Source organism: Candida theae, assembly GCF_024610275.1.
Source record: "Candida theae strain CBS 12239 chromosome Unknown scaffold19, whole genome shotgun sequence".
NCBI lineage: Eukaryota > Fungi > Ascomycota > Pichiomycetes > Serinales > Debaryomycetaceae > Lodderomyces > Lodderomyces theae.
In genome coordinates, this window is record NW_026261478.1 from 143,878 (window position 1) to 162,957 (window position 19,080).

A 19,080-nucleotide genomic window follows, 5' to 3' on the forward strand; every position below is an offset into this window, starting at 1 on the left:
CGAATTTTTGTTGATACACATCCACCTCTTTGCTCACGAACACAGGGATGAAGTTATTACCGTTTATATTGCCGCTAGCATCCGCCATCCAATGGTTTCCTTTGGACTCCAAGGGCGAGCTTCCTCAGTATGAGCCCTATGCTTTTGGACAAGAAGTTGCGTTCGATTGTATACAGCGGAATATTGATACGGGTGAACACAAGTTTGATCAACAAAATAAAATTATCCACGGACCCTTTCCTAAATGTGAAGAAACATCAAAACCGTTGAGTTTCAAGTATGGGGTTAATGAGGACTTCAACTGTACAATTCTGTTTACGGACGAGTTGTTTCATTTATTTCAACTATACCTCCATGAAGATGTTCCATTTAGTTGCAGGTTGCCATTGAGTTCTGAAGTAGCATCTATCGAAAAAGGAGGTGCATATGTCCCATTCACATTCAGCTTTAGAGGAACCTTAACTGACTCGCACATAGATGTGGACCATTCTATGAACGTGTTGATTACGAAACCAACCACCAATGATCCTGAACAAAACACATTCATCAGTGCGATTGCATATGCATCAGGAACAAACACCACTAGGATAGTCATTGGTGATAAGCTTACGTTAAATTTTGCCGTGAGGTGGCTAGATCTGTTACAACCTGTTGGGTCTGTAAAGAGAGGAAACGGATTGCCCTTTGACGGCGGATTTTACAAATTCCCTTCCAAGTTTATTCCAATTAGTTACCAAATGCTATACTTCTACATAGGTTTAACGTCGCTCGTTACGTCCACCTTGGTTCTCATAGTTACCTACAACTGGATCAGTCTGAAGTTGAGAAAACACAGGTATTCTCCTTTGGACGCTGAATCTAAACGAGATTAATCTTTTTGATAATCGCTTGGATTAATGATTTTATTTTGTCATTGCCTTCGACCTGCATCAACCTGTTGACAAACATGTTAGTTAGCTCCTTGTTTGGACTCTTTGCTTTGTACGCCAAAAATTTGTTGACTGATAATTGCAACCCATCATTTGTTGTTCGTATTGGTAATGTTATGTCGATGAATATTGTTCTGATATCGTCTGGATATTCCCTTTGAATGTAGTTTAGAACATGATTGTACAAGTAATCTCTGTCTAAATCTTCAAACTGATCAATCAATTGTAGAAATTTCTCAACCGCTTCGAATCCTCTCGCCTTCGCACATTCATCGAAGATAGCCAAAAACACATCCCCTTTCAAAGCTGGATTTGTTTCAGGGCTCCCAAGCATATTCATATCTGCATCGGGGAGATTTAACTTGGTCTCGGCTTGTGGCAAAACCATCATATCCTCGGTTTCCTTCTTTTCCTCTGCTTCAGTTTCAGTGAGCAAACCCAAAAGCTTTCTCCTAGCAAGAAGTTTCGAAATGTAAGTCAATTCAAACTGTGCATAGCTCAACCATAATGTAGTAGACTCTGGGTTGAGTCTCAAGCCCCTCTGGAACAACAATCGTGTGCCTTTAGCATTGCCATTCACTTCAAACTCGTACTTGGCTGCCGACAACCAAGCATCAATGTTACGTGGTTGTAATTGCAACAATCTCGAGTAAATTTTGTAGATGACTTTGATTGCACCATTCTCCTTGGCATAAGACAAGTATTCTGCCCACAACTGTTGATCCCCGGGGAATCTCTTTGTGCCTCTGTCTAGTATAAACATTATTCGACGGACCCCAGCCCAATCGCTTATACTGGCCTTTGTATCAACTAGCCCCACTTTGCTCAACCTTGCGTACCTCTTTTTACGTAACTTTTCCAAATTGTTTTCAAACTCACTATACTTGAGGAAGTCTCTTGGTCGACTTCCACGTCCGGTGATCCTATGTTCGAAATCAGTCCGTCTTCTCATTATCATGGTAATCTCATTTTTATCAAATAGTCCCTTAACCTTGAGGTCCTCTAACTCGGGAACGGATTGTTCCAAGTAGTATCTGACTTTGTCTGCCATTTGGTGAGATGAGGTATTTGATGAAAGAGGAAAGACAAGAAAACGAAAAAAAAAAAAAATCATCGCAGGAATTTAACTCGCACAGGGGAACAAAAATGACTTCAAGGTAGGTGGCTGCGAAAACTTGATGACTATAAGGGAATCACCATAACACAATAGTGCAATATAGCTACATCCAATCTGACTTTTTTTTTTACTTGTGCTATTACAAATGTAATTAGGTCTACAGTTTATGCCAGTTAACTCAATTTATTTACTTAAATGCAAAAAAAATGAAGATGTCCACCAATACTCTCAGCTTCATATCTATGAGCGTAAATCATTGATCGACTTGATAATAAAGAGAATCTTTCCATAAGTTTAGGTACCTAGATTACTCGATGGGCTGTAACTTTCTGAGTTTGTAGCTGTATGGGCTGTGTCAAGAGTTGTGAACACATAATGTGGTATAGGGAGACGATTTGATGTGGGCTCATATCTTTCTTTTAGTTGAAACCTCAATTTGGATTACAGTGCTGATATTAGTGTGGAATGGTTGCTCAACAGTCGGTGGATATGTCCTTGAAATGAAAGCGCATGAAGGGTGAGTCATGCAGATTCGGATTTCTGAAACATAATCAAAGCAAGCAAGCGCTCTGTTAAGTAACATGGAAACGAGTATTCTCATCCAAGTGTAAAAGTCTGGAAGAGACATGAAAAAGGACACCAATTCTCTTTTGAAGTCGAATGCTTCTAATAGATGTTTCTTCAATAAGTCTCTCAGCACTGAAATTTTCCAAAGATTTTTTTGCCAAAAGATTAAATACAGAAAATAAAAACGTTGTACACCTTCAAGGGGCAGACCACCACCTCATATATGTCATTAATACATGCATAAACATAACCAAACAAGCTAATACTACTTATTCGTCAATTTTTGTGCTAAATGAAGCAGTAACAATGAATTTTGTTGGAAAGCATCGAATCCGATAGTTGTTTTTTGATCTCACGTCACCTCAGACAGCGTTTCAAGCAACTAAAGTTGTTTGGGATCTCTTTAACACACTTGGGATAGTCTCAGTATGGATAAAAAATGGCATGCTCGAAAACTAACTGCTGAAATGCCTTGAAATTTGTGTTCTTGAACCGTTAAATTCAAAAACACTGAATATTCATAGCACTCGATTTGTACCAAGAATTTGGTGTCTGGCGCAGTTGCCAAATTTTACGCTCCATTAGCTAAGAGGTTATAGCGTCGTGCTTATAGGCGAGTTCCGACTTTTGGACTTGACTGTACCAAAGTCTTTTGAGACGCGAAGATCGTGGGTTCAATCCCCACATGGAGCACTTTAATTTTTTCAAATACCACCCTAAATTTTCTGAGTCTTTTTTTTTTTTTCTTTCTACTTTTTTTTTTATTTCTTTTTTTTTTTGGCAATCCCCCTTTTCTCTCTTAAACTGGTTAATGGATCATAGGGACATTTGAGATGCTTTGTGACAGATGCATTGATCTCCTGAAAGTTTGTTGGCGACGAATGTGGCGTAGGTCTACCTAAATTTGAATGGTAGGAAGAACCATAAGTTGTAATCTTCGAAGTACTGCGAGCGGTATCTCCTTCGAGAGGAAAATTGAACAGTAGATAGATTGGTAGAAATTGAATTGGGGCTTTCGAAACTAATTAGAGAAGTTGATACTGCATTTGAGTAAAGAAACATTATCGGGGGCCACCCAAATGTGCTTTTAGATAATGCTAAACAAGACATGATAGGGTGAAGATTGTAGATCTTGATATCATATATTGAACCAAATGTTCAAAAACAATCCATACCAGCTTGTCTATTGAAAGAAAAAAAAAAAAGTATCATTACCCCACATAGTTCAACCGCTTCGAAATAAACACGATGAATCACTTTTTCAATGGCATGCCAAGGTCCTCTCACCAGAGCTCCCCCACAAATAATTACCCAAGCCGGCACCAACGGCTACTGCAACCATGTACCATCCATTGTAAGTCATAAACACCAACATTAGGAAAAACGAATAAAATACTTGAATTCCGTAAAAGACCCCTCTTTGCGTTCTGAACTTGCGCTGCTGGCTAGAGTTGGCGTTTGAAGTAGTTGAGGAGGCAGATATTGTTGCAAGTGTGTTTCTCTCCCAATTGGCCACCCAACCCTTGGCAAATTCATAGCCGGCTGAAAGGAATATTATGATCAATAATGATGCTATGAAACCACTCAAGGATCGAACGTGCCACCACTTGAACACAACACACGAATTGTTCCAATCCCAAGTGAACAACATCTTTAGTCTGTTAGTACAAGTAGCAGAACGTGTGTCCAAGAATAGTGCATAATACATACATTCATGGAGCACGTGTCATCCGGCATTGGATGTGAGGGCATTGGCATGTCGTGGTCCATGGAGGTTTGTGAATGTGGCATGTGTTGTGGTGATTTATTTTGGTTGGTCAGAAAAGAGGTCAATTTGGAAACACACTTTGGTTTTCTTTTCTTTGCTCCGTGTGGATTTCAAATTTTGTGATTCTTTTTAGGTCCAGACGTAAAAGTGACAAGAGGATCTTACACAGCAGGGGGGGAAGACTTGATTGTGGCCAACAAGATTAGCTCGTGAGTTCATACGTACATAGCAGCAAGTCAATGGGGAACAATATACAAAGTGAGGGTATTCCTGCTGCTTAGGTCTATTTTCTTTTGTTTGTCTTCTGAGTACAGTTTGAGGGACTACACGGCAGAAAGTTTACAATCACATTCCCGACACGATCACAATAGTCGTAAAAAGAAGGAACAAGTTTGCAGAGACAAATTTCGTCAAAAGAGTAGCTCAGTCACAGAAATAGGCCATTAAAATTAGTACTTAGTTGTTCCTAGTTTGTCCGAAGAGGATAAAACGAGTGAGTGACTGAAAAAACATTTCCGCGCTAAATATTAATGTGCTCACTAACAAACTAATTGCACACTTTACAGGGCAGCCAGAGGCAAAAGAGAAAAAAGAAAGAAAAAAAAAGAAAAAAATCCGAGTGAAAGGAAAAGAGAAGCTACACACACACACACACACACACACAGAGCAAAAGGAAAAGGATATTTTTTTTTATATGCAGAATGGACTGATTAGAATTATCTCATATATAAATAAGATTAACAGTTCCATCCCAACTTTTCAACCCAATTGCTTTCCATCTACATCTACAACTACAATACCAATATTGATACATATTAATTAATACACACACAATGAAGATTATCTCAGAAGACGAAAAGAATGCACACATGAACCATGTGTTATCGGAAGGTGCTAAAGGGCTAGTTTACGGTGGTGTTTTGTCCGTTGGTATATATTCATTTTTCAAATACAGAAGACCAGCACGGTTTGCTACTTTCACTACTAGTGTTAAGGCTGCCATTATTACTGTTCCAACGATTGGTCTTTCTGCGTTTTGGGCTGATCAAGGCTCATGGGAATTTGACAAGATGATGCATCAATCAGAATATAATCAACAACAAATGTTGCAAGAGCACAGGAAATTCAATAGTTTATCCATGTCGGAAAAGATCTTCACAACCTTGGGTGCTCATAAGTACCAAATCATTGTTGCTGCTTGGGCCGCATCCCTTTATGGATCATGGACTATCATCAATAAAGATAAAGTCATGACGACTGCTCAAAAGGCAGTACAGGCAAGGGTCTATGCACAAGCAATCACGGTTGTTTTGTTATTGGGAACCATATTGTTGAGTTTGAAGGAGGCTGAAATCAACAAGAACAAGCCAGCACCTCTTCCTCATTGGAAACAGGTATTGGCTGAAAAGGAAGCCGAAAAGCAAGCTGAAAAGCAAGAAGCTGAACATAAAGCAGCCGAAGAGAAACGCGTATCCTCTGAAAAGAAGGAACATTTATAGACCAAGCACAGGAGGCACAGCGAGAGCAAATGCCTTTAATGTGATATTAAAGAGGACGAGTCGTGGGAGACGCAAACTGGTTTGTTTACGCTTACTTTAATCTGTATGTATATAGTTTTATTTTTGACGAAATTTGAAATGAGAGAGGTGTGATGAAACCACAAGTACCGATGTAGTTTCGAAAGTTGTCTCTTCAGTGTTATGAACCTCACTTTACTGAGCAAATTTTTTTTTTTTTTTTAATTTTTTTATTTTTCTTTTCATTTCATTAGAACTGCAAAACAGTTAAAAACCCATCATCTCAACGACCTTAACACCTTCCTCTCTCCTCCCTCGTTAGCAATGGCACCAAAAGCTAAGAAGCCAGCACGGCAGGACGAAAAGCTACAGGCGGTAGTATTGACAGACTCGTTTGAGACTCGTTTTTCCCCATTGACAACCACCAAACCAAGATGTTTATTGCCATTGGTCAATGTACCTTTGATTGAGTACACCATGGAGTTTCTTGCCAATGCTGGTATTTCAGAGATTTTTCTTGTTTGTTCAGCACACGCTGATCAAATACAAGAGTATATTGAGAAATCTAAATGGAGTGCCACCGTCATCTTGTCTTTGGAATCACGATCAATTGGTGACGCCATGAGAGATATCGATAACCGAGGCTTGATAACTGGTGATTTCCTTTTAGTTACTGGTGACATTGTTACAAATATTGATTTCAAAAAGGTGTATAATTTCCACAAGACCAAAAAGGAGCAAGATAAGGATTACATGATGACAATGCTCTTGACTCATGCTTCACCATTGCATAGAACTAGATCTCACATGGATCCGGCGGCATTCGTTTTAGATAAGAAAACAGACAAGTGTATTTACTACCAAGACATGTCCAAGTCGTCAATCGATATTGATCCGGAATTGATTGAGGATGTGGACGAATTTGTCGTTCGAAATGATTTGATTGACTGCCACGTTGACATTTGTACACCACATGTTCCACAGATTTTCCAAGAGAATTTCGATTATCAATACCTAAGAAGTGATTTCTTACGCGGGGTCTTGACATCTGACTTGCTAAGGAAGACCGTTTACACATTCATAAATCAGGAGTATTCCGCTAGAGTGGAGAGCTGGGGTACTTATGATGCAATTTCCAAGGATATTTTAGCAAGATGGTGCTATCCAATGGTCCCCGATGTCAACATAACTGATACGTCGTACAGCTATGAATTCAATAACATCTACAAGGAAGAAAAAGTTTTACTTGCCCAATCTTGTAAGATTGGTACGTCTGTTGCCATTGGAAGAAACTCCAAAGTGGGCGACGGAAGTAGCATTAAGAAATCAGTCATTGGAAGAAATTGCGCTATTGGCAAAAATGTGTCGATATTGAATTCATATATTTGGGACGATTCAGTAATAGAGGATGGCGCAATTATAGAGTCCAGCATTGTTGCATCTTCAGGACACGTTAAAGAATCCGCAATACTTTCCAACAGCGTTATAGGCTTTAACGTTACTGTTGAATCAGGTGAAATTGTAACCAACAACAAAATCTCCAAGGACGATGGAGTTGAAATAGAGGGGATGCTATCACGTCTAAAGCTCCTTAATCGCTCAGATGAGTCAATTACTTCAGTAACTAAGAAAAAGAAGCGTACACATTCACGTACCAGAAGGTTTTCATCCAACTCCATGATGTCTGAACCCGAAGAGGATTTCAGCGTTGAAGGTGTGGCAACAGTTTGTCGAGCAATTGAAAACAACCATGATATTGACACTGCCCTATTGGAATTGAACACTTTGCGTATGTCAATGAATGTCAACTATCACGATGTGCGAAGTGTCACCACAGAGGCAATCTTGATGAAAATAGTTGATTTTGTAGCCACTGATACTTTGAAACCGCAAGAAGCAGCAACTAAATTGTTTACCCACTGGGGGAAAATGTATCGCCGTCAAACATTTACTGCAGAAGAGGAGGTTGATTTATTGGCCATATTGGAAGAGCAAATTGCCGATTTGGACCCTGAGTATAATCAAGTGGTGCTCTTCTGTGCGTTGAAATCATTGTATGATTTAGAAATTGCTGAGGAAGACAATATACTCAAATGGTGGAGTAAAGGCGATAAAGAAGCTCAAATCAGAGGATTGGCTGGTAAATTTATCAACTGGTTAGAAGAAGCCGAGGAGGATAGCGAAGAAGAGGAAGAAGAAGAAGAAGAAGAGGAGGAGGAGGAGGATGAGGATGAGTAGGTATATATTTTGTATTCAGAACTTTGTTATACGTTCTTCAGTACGACAGCTGAAGGAGGTAATTCAAAAACCTTTATAGTTTCCACTATTGAAACGCTCTGAATGAGTCAGGTCTCTTCAGTCTATTCGGTAGTTGTTGTTCCAAAGTAATAGTTTCTGTGGGCAAGTCTACCGACGTTCCTCCTTAATAACTCAATGCAGCTCTTTTGCATCAAAAATTCGCTCTCGTATAATCGATTCAACCCTCGCGTGTCGTTTAGAAAAAAAAAAAAAAGAAAAATCATGTGTGAAATTTGAAAGCATCATATGATACGATACATCTAAACGAAATAAATACCTTGCAATTGTCGTCTTGTTCTCCAAAGAGAAGGAAATCAAAACATATCCTTCCTTGTTTACAGATTGAGAGAGACCTCCACATTGTAATTAGTGGGATATGACTACTGAATACGACGTTATTGTTATTGGTGCCGGCGTGGTTGGACCATGTATAGCTACAGCTTTGGCGCGACAAGGAAGGTCGGTTCTCATTATTGAACGCGATTGGTCACGACCGGATAGGATAGTTGGAGAGCTATTGCAACCGGCTGGAGTTAAAGCTTTGAGAGAGTTGGGTATGATAAATGCCATCAATGATATCAATGCCGTTGATTGTACTGGATACTACATCCAATACTATGGGGACCACGTCACTATTGAGTACCCATTCAAGGACGTGGCGCAAGTGACCAACCCGGTGAAACCTTTGGGAAAGGAGTACAAACTAAGACTGGATTCAACAATAGATGTTTCCAAATGGGACAGTGATGAACGGGTGCGTGGGGTTGCATTTCATCACGGGGACTTTTTGCAAAACCTACGAAGCATATGTAAGTCAGAACCAAACGTTACTGCAATTGAAGGAACAGTGACCAAATTAGTGCGCGAGTTCAATGGTGATGTTGTTGGAATAAGTGGTAAACAAAAGGATGAAAAATTCACATACCGTGGCAAATTAATCATTTCATGTGATGGGATATACTCCAAATTCAGAACTGAATTGGGGAAGAACAATGTACCCTCAATCGGGTCTTATTTTGTTGGGTTTTACTTGGAGGATGCTCAACTACCAGCTCCAAATAAAGGACATGTCTTGTTGGGCAACCACGCACCAGTGCTCATATACCAAGTATCACCTAGTGAGACTCGAGTGCTATGTGCATTCAGATCAACTAAACCGCCATCTGCCGCCAAGAATGAAATATACAACTACTTAGAAAAGGATGTGTTGCCGATCATACCCAAAGAATTGTACCCTGCATTTAAAAAAGGGATGGAAAAGAGGAAATTCAAAGTCATGCCCAACCAGTACCTTTCCGCCAAGAAGCAAAACCAACGCGGGTTGATCTTACTTGGTGACTCGTTAAATATGAGGCATCCATTAACTGGAGGTGGAATGACGGTAGGATTGAACGATGCAGTCTTGTTGGCACGGTTATTAGACCCAAAGTCAGTGGATGATTTACAAGACTACGATTTGGTTCAAGAGAAGTTGGTAATTTTCCATCGTAAACGGAAAAACCTTGATGCTGTGATCAACACATTATCAATTGCATTGTACTCGTTATTTGCAGCCGATAAAAAACCGTTGAAAATTTTGCAACGGGGGTGTTTTAGGTATTTCGAACGTGGTGGTGATTGCGTTGATGGACCTATTGGGTTATTGAGTGGAGTACTACCATTCCCCATGTTGTTGTTTAATCATTTCTTTAGTGTTGCATTTTATTCTATTTATTTGAATTTCATCGATCGAGGTGTTTTGTTCCCTGTTGCTATTTGGGAAGCCTTTGAAGTGTTGTTTACTGCTATTGTCATCTTTACACCTTACTTGTGGACTGAGTTAGTTAGATAGAGGGGCGGAAGTAGCCGCAAAGTGATATTGTATGGCGGTTATGTGTATAAAGAATGGCGAATGACGTTACTTTACTTTACCCTAGAGTGACGCAAATCTGACAAAGTTTTTTCGACACTCTTTTTTCTTATGTAATTTGAAATTGTTGCACAAGATTGATAAGAAAGCTTAGAGTGCGAGAGAATGAGGGGTTGGCAAAAGTGTAAGGTGCACAGCAAGGGTTGGCATCAACAGTCTCTTAAGAAGATTATACATCAATGTATGACTGTACAGGACTATCTTTTCTGTCATACTTCTCTATTAGCGGTCAGGTGGAAGTGTCGGAACTGGAATAATGTATGATTGCTTTGTGCTGGTTGTTGTAATAAAGAAAAAAAACAAAAAAACAAAAAAGAAAAAACAATAGAGAATGAAAAAAAAAAGGTACTCTCTTCTTGGCATTAAGTAGCTATAGATATACAGTATACAAATATCAGTCGAAGGAATTTCATATTCTATTCCATCTGCCTCCCCCCATCCACCCCTCTCAACTAAACTTCGTTGCAAACAACAACAACAACAAGAACAAAAAATAAAAAATAAAAAAATACTTTCTGACAGGGTCGTACTTATATCAATCACTTTGAAACAGTACAACCAATCTATCCTGTTACAATATGAGCGATTTACCATTACTTGGTGGCTCTTCGCGTCACGGTTCTCCCTCATTTATTCAAAGTTTTTCAAATGCCACTAAATTAACTTTGAAATCTTCGCCAGTCAACTATCTACTTATATTTGTGCCATTGGGCCTTATTGCAGGTGCGTTGGAATGGGGGGCCAATGCTAGATTCTGGCTTAATTTTCTTGCCATTATTCCCCTTGCTTCCGTGTTGGCGTTTGCTACCGAAGAAATTAGTGAATATGTTGGACAAACAGTAGGAGGATTGTTGAATGCCACGTTTGGTAATGCTGTTGAGTTGATTGTGTCTATTATTGCCTTGAAGGAGAACCAAATTCGAATTGTTCAAGCATCCATGTTGGGTTCAATCTTGAGCAACTTGTTGTTGGTTCTTGGTTGCTGTTTTGTTGCTGGTGGTATAACTCGTGTTCAACAAAGTTTCAACCAGACTGTTGCCCAAACAATGTCGAGTTTGATGGCGTTGGCCACTGCGTCGTTGTTGATTCCTGCCGCGTTCCATGCTTCGTTACCTACACCAAAGGGCGATACAGGAAAATTCCCTGAGCCTGGCACTTCGGACGACTTGATTCTCAGTTTCTCACGTGGTGTTTCAGTTATCTTGTTACTCATCTATATCTTGTACTTGTTGTTTTCTTTAAAGACCCATAAATCTTTATTTGAAGCCGCGGATGATATAGTCGATGATGTCCACACTGATAACCACAATACTTCTTCAGATGACATTATTACTGGGAAATCAGAATCTAGCCATTTGCTGGTTTTGGCAGCATTGACCGTGTTGTTGATTACTACATTGCTAGTCTCGGTTTCAGCCGATTATTTGGTTGGTTCAATTGATGAAATTGTTGAGAAATCAGGTTTATCAAAGACATTTATTGGTTTGATTGTGATTCCTATTGTTGGTAATGCAGCTGAACATGTCACAGCTATAATTGTTGCAATGAAGGATAAGATGGATCTTGCTATTGGTGTTGCGATTGGTTCTTCTTTACAAATTGCTATATTTGTCACTCCTTTTATGGTTTTGGTTGGCTGGATTATTGATGTTCCAATGTCATTGTACTTTTCCACTTTTGAAACTGCCATTTTGTTTGTCAGTGTGTTTATTACAAACTTGGTTATATTGGATGGTGAGAGTAATTGGTTAGAGGGTGCGATGTTGTTGTCAACTTATTTCATTATAGCATTGGCATTTTTCTATTATCCTGATTCTGCCGGATTGTAAAGGAAATGAGTAAGCAGAGAAGGAAGGACAAAGTAACATGATTTGAGAGGTGTGTCGGTTTGAAATTTATTTTGTAGCTCTGGTAATGTATTGCTTGTAGGAAATAAAGATACACTCAAGAGACAAAAGTTTGTTGGTTTGATGACTTGCTTTGTCACATAGAAGTTGTAGCAGCGGCAGCGGCGGCAGCAACAGCAGCAACAGCAGCAACAGCAGCAGCAGCAGCACCAATAGTAACAGTGAGCTGTGACAGCTCTGAAATTTCTTGTGACACCACAAAAGAATTTGAAACAGTTCCTTTGTTGCGTGAGTTAGGAAATCCAAGGGGAAGAGAAAAGCTGCAAGAACCATTTCAAGCTTTCACAATAGGTACTTACGTAAACAAAAGCCTCATATTATCGTGTCGATGGGAGCATTGGCTGGGATTCGCGTTGTAGTTTGGTAAACAAACGAAATGGAGAGAACAGAACAGAAACGAGGCAAGTTCTGAGCCTTTTAGGACGGGGTTAAGGTGGAAAATTTGCAAAGGGTGCCATTACTGTTGAGGAAGAACACGGTAACAAACTTCAATGGGTGATCTGTGAGATTAGAGCCCAGGCAAAGAAGTCTAGACTCTGCGTTTTTTTTTTTTTTTTTTTTTGAGTTGTTGGCTCTAAAAGAAGTGGCCGCGTGCTATAAGTAGAGAAGTAGAATGCACAAATCGAGTGTGGCGAAGTCCCCGCTCTCTCACCCATTGTCATTGGAGACTTGTAGGGTGTCAATCTCATGGAGAGGGGTGTTTTTGTACAGAGACTTAGATCTACACGAAGTACTCGTTTGAAGAAACAAAAAAAAAAAAACAAAGTCACACACACAATAAGAATAGGGGACAAATATATGTTTGATGTGCTTTGGCTCAGTATCTGAGGAGTTTGTGTGATTAAAAGTTATTGATGAATTTTGGATTTGGTGTACAGTTGTACGCGTGTCTTGTGTTGTGTGTCTTGTGTCCTTCTTCTCTCTTGCTTGACGCGTTTTGGAAAATTTGTGCAACACACAAAGTGGAATCTAATGTAGCGTGTTTAGTTGAGGAAACGTTTTTATTTTATTTTATTATTATTTATTTTTTTTTTTGCATATATACTTTTAAATTTTCATTATTTTTGAACATTGATTGTAAGTACCAGCTCAGATCAAAGGGGGGATAATACCTGTGTGACCACAAGCTTTCTTATCTATCTACGTTGAAGTTTAATTTTTAGATTAAGCTTCCAGCAATGAGAAGATGAACACAACGCACACCTATGTAGAGCATCTCATGTTGAACAGAATTTCAAACGTTTGGTTTCAATTTTGGCTATTACTAAATTGGGTCCAATACGAATTGCGCCTTACTCTCTCTCTCTCTCTCTCCCTCTCGATCTCCAAGTCCCTTCCCCATCCAACAGCTGTCTCTACATTGGCAGGCCCAACTTTATACATTTTATTTTGTCTCCATTGAGTAAAAACGGTGAAATTAAGAAACTTGCGTGTCTTTACACCAGTTAGTCAAATGATCTTGATCTCTTTCAAAATCTCTACTGACCAGAAAGAGTCCACTAATGTGACTACAAATTTTGGACAATGTCAAAGAAAAGTCTTAATAGTTACTCTATCAGTCAATCCGTATCTTTCGACTTCTACTGCTTTTTGGTCATTTTTGCAGAAGGCTTTGTATTTCCATGGGAAGTTCTACTGCAGTTTCAATTTGTGGTAAAGTCTAGGCAATACTAGTCATGCTTGTGTTTAGTCTGTGAAGAAAGAGAAAGAGAAAGAGCTTTACTCCTTCCAAAAGTTGTTCATCCTTTGTTTGTTGAACTTTCTTCGTGTATTTTGTGACATTGAGAAAAAAAAAAAGAACTATGTTTTTGCAACTCCTTTCCCAATTTGTTTATATTGTGGGATCAGCAAGGAGGTGTGGTTACATAATATTGTTTGTACTGTATTACGGTATTATTATGTAATTTAGAGGTCAAATTACTTAATTATATGGTAAAAAGAAAAATCCAAAACGCGATTAGCAACTTTTATTTTCTAAACTGTTTCTGTTAATTAGCTTTGTCATATTTCCTAATTGGGATATGTACCTTGTTAAAGTAATTTTTTTTTTTTTTGTGAACAATACACTTTCCAATATGGCGTTTAAGTACAAAAAATTATATATACCGTTTTCAGTATAATATAATGTATATAGATATATCTCTAGAAAGATTCATATATATAAAAGTCATATTCATTGAAACCTGATCTCATCCGTTCTTTTTACTACAGAAGAGTAAAGTCAACCAAGTTTTCTTTCTGTTCCTCACACACAGTCAAAGAAGGTCTATTTCAGCACCGACGTATCAGTCTTTATTCCATTTTCTGTCCTTTTCGCAACTTTTCAGAGGCTCAAAGCACCCTATATAATTCGAAGCAAGTTTTCCACACACACCTCACAACAATGTCTGATAGAGAAGCTTTGAAGTTATTTTCAAGACAACCGGTCAACTTGGATATGATCAACTTTCTTGTGTCTACAACAAATTCCATAATACAAGTTAAGCCACAACAGCCACAACAGCCACAACAATTACCATCACCAGCATCGTCCTATTCACTGCTGCTAGTTGACTCTGCGCCAGAGATTGTATCCATCAACCCACCTATCACATTGACTCAATTCATCAAGAACCTAATCAAGTATTCGAATGTCCAAACACCCACCTTGATGGCTACATTGGTCTACTTGAACAAATTACGCAACTACTTGCCTGCAAACGCCGTAGGTATGGAAACCACCAGACATCGTATTTTTTTGTCAGCTTTGATAGTGGCTGCCAAATCTTTAAATGATAGCTCACCATTGAATAAACATTGGACAAAGTATACCGATGGGTTGTTAACTTTACAAGAAGTCAATTTGGCCGAACGTGAATTGATTTCAATCTTGAACTGGAACGTCAACATAACTCAGGAAGAGTTGATTTACACTTTGCAACCGTTTTTGATTGGTATAAAATCATGTTTGTTGCAACAGCAAGAATTAGAATCAATGCAAAGAATCAAATATTACAGATTGACTCAACAAAAGAAGTCTAGTCTGTCGTCTTCCATTGTGACGTTGGGATCAAGTTCTAGATCAAAGACTTCGAGAAGTCCAACTCCTGTGGTTTCTTCTACTTCACTTTCATCTACATTGTCATCTGCGTCATCAAATTACTCCTTGTACTCAAGTACCCACAGTTCTGGTAACGTGTCTGCTTCATCATCAATTGCATCCAATTTATCATCACAATACCAATCATCGTCACCCAACTATACTTACACCAAACCTCAAGCCAAGTTGCCATTAGCTTCAACCTCCCAAAATAGTCTAAACACACTTCACCCATCATCAAGTCAACCTGCAGCACAACAGCAAGTGCACCACCCACAAATTCCAATTTCCAAATCAGCCAAGTTTGGCCAAAAGGATAAGAACCAATACTTGGCTCCAATCATTAAGAAAAAGAGATCAATGATGAGTTTGTTGTCTTCTTCGGGTAGAGTTGTAGCTTAATGATTTGCAACAACTGTATTTGTCTGGGCTTTGTATTATTAGGTTGTTTTTATTTTTTGGGTTCTTTGTTTTAGTTCTTGGAAGGGGGGAGTGGGTGGAGAATTCTAGATGTAATTTTACTAATGAGCGAAGGGACTCAGCGGGTTTTGTCGATTGTTTGGAATGGGAATTTGATATTCTTTTCTAGTATTGAAGGGCATATATGTACGAACTGTATTCAGCATTAATGAAAACATTTCATCTGTTTATAACTACTTTGGTATAAAAACTCTTCTACATTTGCAACACGCAACAACTCGGTCATCTAATTGTATATACACACACACATACATTGATTCCTTACGCACTATTCTCTTTACTTAATGATCGTGATGAGGATCCTCCTTTGGTGGTTCTGGGTGTACTTCAATGATAGTATCAATCCTCAATATTGAAACACATGCCTCCAATGCCGATTTCAAGGCCTTGATTTTAGAAATGGTTGGTTCCAAAACTCCCTGCGTAGCCTCATTAACAATCTTACCATTGATCAAATCCAATCCATAATTCTTGTATTTTTTCCTCTTCTCATCATCTGTTTTGGCTAATTGGGCTGCAGCATGATAAGTTCTCAATTTTGAAACTAATTCCGAGGCGTCTTTAGCAGCATTGATTGCTAGAGTCTTTGGGATTATCAACAACGCATTACCAAATTCTGCAATTGCCAATTGTTCTCTGGACCCCACTGTTGATGCAAAGTTTTCCAAGTAAATGTTCAAAGCAGTTTCAACTGCCCCTCCTCCTGGTACAACATGTCCACTTTCCAACGTCCTTTTAACAACAGAGAGGGAATCATTTATAGATCTTTGCATTTCGTCCAAGGAGTAATCGTTTGGACCTCTTAAGATTATTGAGCTCGATGAATGTTGCTTAGTTCCCTTGATTAATATACATTCATCATCACTAATTCTCGTTTGAACAACCTCTTGCGCTGAACCCAAATTACTAGCTTCAAAAGTCTCGTCGCCTTCCAAGTTGCTCAAAGAGGAAACCAAGGTAGCACCAGTGGCTCGAGCAATTCTTCTCAAATCTTCCTTTTTACAACGTCTCACTGCCATACATCCATTCTCAACAAACTCCTTCAAACACAAATCATCAATTCCCTTTGTGGTTAATATGACATTAGCGCCACTGGCTATAATCTTTTGAATACGTTCAATAATAATTCCATATTCTCTTTTTCTGATTTCTTCCAATTGATCAGGATCTTCGATATTTATTTGTACCCCCATTGCCATTCTTGCCTTTTGTAAGTTGATATCAAGACAAGCAATTTTGGCGTTCTTGATCTCCTTCACCATGGCTTGAGATGCAACAGTACAATTCAACGCATAACCTTCAACCAACACTGATTCCAAGGCTGATTTACCATGAGCTTTCAAAATGTTTACTGCCTTGACTGGATACTTGGTTTCTCCCTTGGTGTTGGTAGTCTTGACAGCCAACATGGCGTCAACAACAATCTTGCTAAAGAAATCGGAATCAGCGCCAATAATCTTTGACGACATCGATGTTTTGGCAATGTTTATCAATGTTTCCTTTCCCAAACGATCAACATTCTGAGACAAAATTTGATTTATATACCTGATTGACTCCTTCAACGCTAACCTATATCCACTGATAATCGTAGTTGGATGTATCTTATGTTTCACTAATTCATTGGCACGCTTCAACAACTCAGCCGCAATGATGACTACCGAGGTAGTTCCATCACCAACTTCACGGTCTTGTTGTTGCGCCAATTCAACCAAGATTTGACCTGCTGGGTGCTGTACGTCTAACAATGCCAAGATTGTAGCTCCATCATTGGTAACGGTAACATCTCCAATATCGTCCACCAACATCTTGTCCAATCCAACAGGGCCCAACGATGATTTGACCACATTGGCCACTGTTTGTGCAGCCAAGACTGTTTGGTTACGCACATCGTCACCAGCAATCTTCTGCGCCCCCAAGAAAAGGGTATCTGAACGAGCTGTGGAGAACATCTGCGATTGATTTTCAGTAGAAGTTAGTTGATATAAACGGTGCTTGAACTAGACTTCTTTGCAACAGAAAAATTTTAACTCTTTTGTTTGATTTCGCAATGGAACAAATGAGAAGATTAGAGAAGTAATGAACTTTGGACACATCAAAAAAGAAAAAAAAGACATGATACAACGTGCAACACACTGGTACAGGGTGTACTTGAAGCAGAGAGCTGTGCTAAGAAGTGGATGTATGTGTAGTTTATGTCGAAGATGTCTAAATCATTGTTTCTTTGAGTGACAATATCCCTCTCAACCTCTTCCAATCAGCACTTCTCCCGCAATCCAGAGCCAGATCTTATGGAATGTCCCGATATGCAACGATATTGTAGTAGAGTAGAGTCTATCAGAGGTACTTCGAGCTGAACAGAAACCAAGTCTTTTGAAACACGTGAACCTATTTGCTACACGGGTAAAAATGTATTCTATGCATCTCCACTCACATCCGGATACCAAAGAATCTCTGTCACTCTATATTGCACTTCTGCGACACATCCTAACTCCCTGAAAAGACACGTCTGAGTCTTTTTGAGCCCTGGAGAAACCGGTGTTTTATCTAGGTACTGGCTCATTTCCTAATCTGGGTATCAAAGGACTGTAGGAGAAAGTCATGTGAGCACAAACTTCGAAAATTAAAAACAAAACATAAACAAACCAAAGAAATACGAAACCTATATAAACATTCCCCCAATACAACTGACTCCTTCCAAGATTAACACACGCTTACAATTTCCACCAGTTTATTAATTGAAAAGATGATGAGATTTATGCTTAGCCCAGGTAGAGCATTGGCTTCGCAGTTGGCATTTAAGCCATTGCTTTTAAACGCGTCAATTCCGCGTCACACTGTAGTAAAGTTTTTGACTACAAAAGCAACCAAATCCACCTATCAAAAAGAACTCGAGAAGTTGACAAAAAAGATTCAAAAGGCAAAGGAGAAGAAGAAATCACTTCAAAAGGACCTTAAAGAGAAGGAGAGGGAGATCAAGAAGTTGATTTCTCAACGCAAAAAGGATACAGTGGCTAAAGAGAAGGAGACCTCAAAGAAAAAGAAAGAAGCGGAGAAAGAAAAGGCTCACTTGAAGGATACTTTGAGGGAACCACGTCCATTGACTGCTCGTAACTATTTTGCCAAAGTCACAAAGACCCCAGTGACAGCCTTGAATAAAGAATTCGATGCATTGCCAGACTCTGAAAAGGAGCAATACCAACAAGCAACTGACAAATATAATCAAGCATTGAAGTCCATCTTGACTCCCAAGCCTGAATTAGGCCCTACTACAACATACCAGAACTTTGTTAGTCAAAACTACCCACCGGGTGTCTCTTCTGAAGTAGCAATGAGACAATTGGCTGATAAATGGAAAACATTGTCCCAGGAAGAGAAGGACTCATACAAGGTACCCGAACACGAAGTTGAAAGAATCAAATCTATTCAAAAGGAATGGGAGGAGACTAGAGGAAGAGAGTACCCTGACTTGATCAAATTTAAAAAGGAATACAAGTTTGTTATCTAAGAAT

At 39.1% G+C, this 19,080-nt stretch overlaps 10 protein-coding genes across 10 annotated transcripts; 7 read left to right on the plus strand and 3 right to left on the minus strand. All coding sequences in view use genetic code 12, as the record gives it.

Moving 5' to 3' along the window:
- Positions 1–47: 47 nt before the first annotated feature.
- On the plus strand, positions 48–856 carry KGF57_004521 (uncharacterized protein; the record flags this gene model as incomplete). Its single annotated transcript, XM_051754040.1, has 2 exons — positions 48–655; positions 796–856. 2 exons carry the CDS (start codon positions 48–50, stop codon positions 854–856), a joined length of 669 nt encoding a protein of 222 aa, XP_051607058.1.
- A 2-nt stretch (positions 857–858) lies between these two features.
- KGF57_004522 (snoRNA-binding rRNA-processing protein) lies at positions 859–1,980 on the minus strand (the record flags this gene model as incomplete). The annotated part of the gene is made up of 1 exon (XM_051754041.1): positions 859–1,980. One exon carries the CDS (start codon positions 1,978–1,980, stop codon positions 859–861), a length of 1,122 nt encoding a protein of 373 aa, XP_051607059.1.
- Positions 1,981–3,874: 1,894 nt separating this feature from the next.
- On the minus strand, positions 3,875–4,404 carry CTR2 (low-affinity Cu transporter; the record flags this gene model as incomplete). The annotated part of the gene is made up of 2 exons (XM_051754042.1): positions 3,875–4,219; positions 4,324–4,404. The coding sequence occupies 2 exons, from the start codon at positions 4,402–4,404 to the stop codon at positions 3,875–3,877; spliced, it is 426 nt and encodes a 141-aa protein (XP_051607060.1).
- Positions 4,405–5,214: 810 nt separating this feature from the next.
- Positions 5,215–5,880, plus strand: KGF57_004524 (uncharacterized protein; the record flags this gene model as incomplete). Its single annotated transcript, XM_051754043.1, has 1 exon — positions 5,215–5,880. The coding sequence occupies one exon, from the start codon at positions 5,215–5,217 to the stop codon at positions 5,878–5,880; it is 666 nt and encodes a 221-aa protein (XP_051607061.1).
- A 342-nt stretch (positions 5,881–6,222) lies between these two features.
- GCD6 (translation initiation factor eIF2B catalytic subunit epsilon) lies at positions 6,223–8,136 on the plus strand (the record flags this gene model as incomplete). The annotated part of the gene is made up of 1 exon (XM_051754044.1): positions 6,223–8,136. The coding sequence occupies one exon, from the start codon at positions 6,223–6,225 to the stop codon at positions 8,134–8,136; it is 1,914 nt and encodes a 637-aa protein (XP_051607062.1).
- Positions 8,137–8,572: 436 nt separating this feature from the next.
- On the plus strand, positions 8,573–10,027 carry ERG1 (squalene monooxygenase; the record flags this gene model as incomplete). The annotated part of the gene is made up of 1 exon (XM_051754045.1): positions 8,573–10,027. The coding sequence occupies one exon, from the start codon at positions 8,573–8,575 to the stop codon at positions 10,025–10,027; it is 1,455 nt and encodes a 484-aa protein (XP_051607063.1).
- A 656-nt stretch (positions 10,028–10,683) lies between these two features.
- VCX1 (Vcx1p) lies at positions 10,684–11,934 on the plus strand (the record flags this gene model as incomplete). Its single annotated transcript, XM_051754046.1, has 1 exon — positions 10,684–11,934. One exon carries the CDS (start codon positions 10,684–10,686, stop codon positions 11,932–11,934), a length of 1,251 nt encoding a protein of 416 aa, XP_051607064.1.
- Positions 11,935–14,395: 2,461 nt separating this feature from the next.
- On the plus strand, positions 14,396–15,493 carry PCL2 (cyclin; the record flags this gene model as incomplete). Its single annotated transcript, XM_051754048.1, has 1 exon — positions 14,396–15,493. One exon carries the CDS (start codon positions 14,396–14,398, stop codon positions 15,491–15,493), a length of 1,098 nt encoding a protein of 365 aa, XP_051607065.1.
- Positions 15,494–15,852: 359 nt separating this feature from the next.
- TCP1 (chaperonin-containing T-complex alpha subunit) lies at positions 15,853–17,520 on the minus strand (the record flags this gene model as incomplete). Its single annotated transcript, XM_051754049.1, has 1 exon — positions 15,853–17,520. One exon carries the CDS (start codon positions 17,518–17,520, stop codon positions 15,853–15,855), a length of 1,668 nt encoding a protein of 555 aa, XP_051607066.1.
- Positions 17,521–18,314: 794 nt separating this feature from the next.
- Positions 18,315–19,076, plus strand: GCF1 (Gcf1p; the record flags this gene model as incomplete). Its single annotated transcript, XM_051754050.1, has 1 exon — positions 18,315–19,076. One exon carries the CDS (start codon positions 18,315–18,317, stop codon positions 19,074–19,076), a length of 762 nt encoding a protein of 253 aa, XP_051607067.1.
- Between the last annotated feature and the right edge of the window lie 4 nt (positions 19,077–19,080).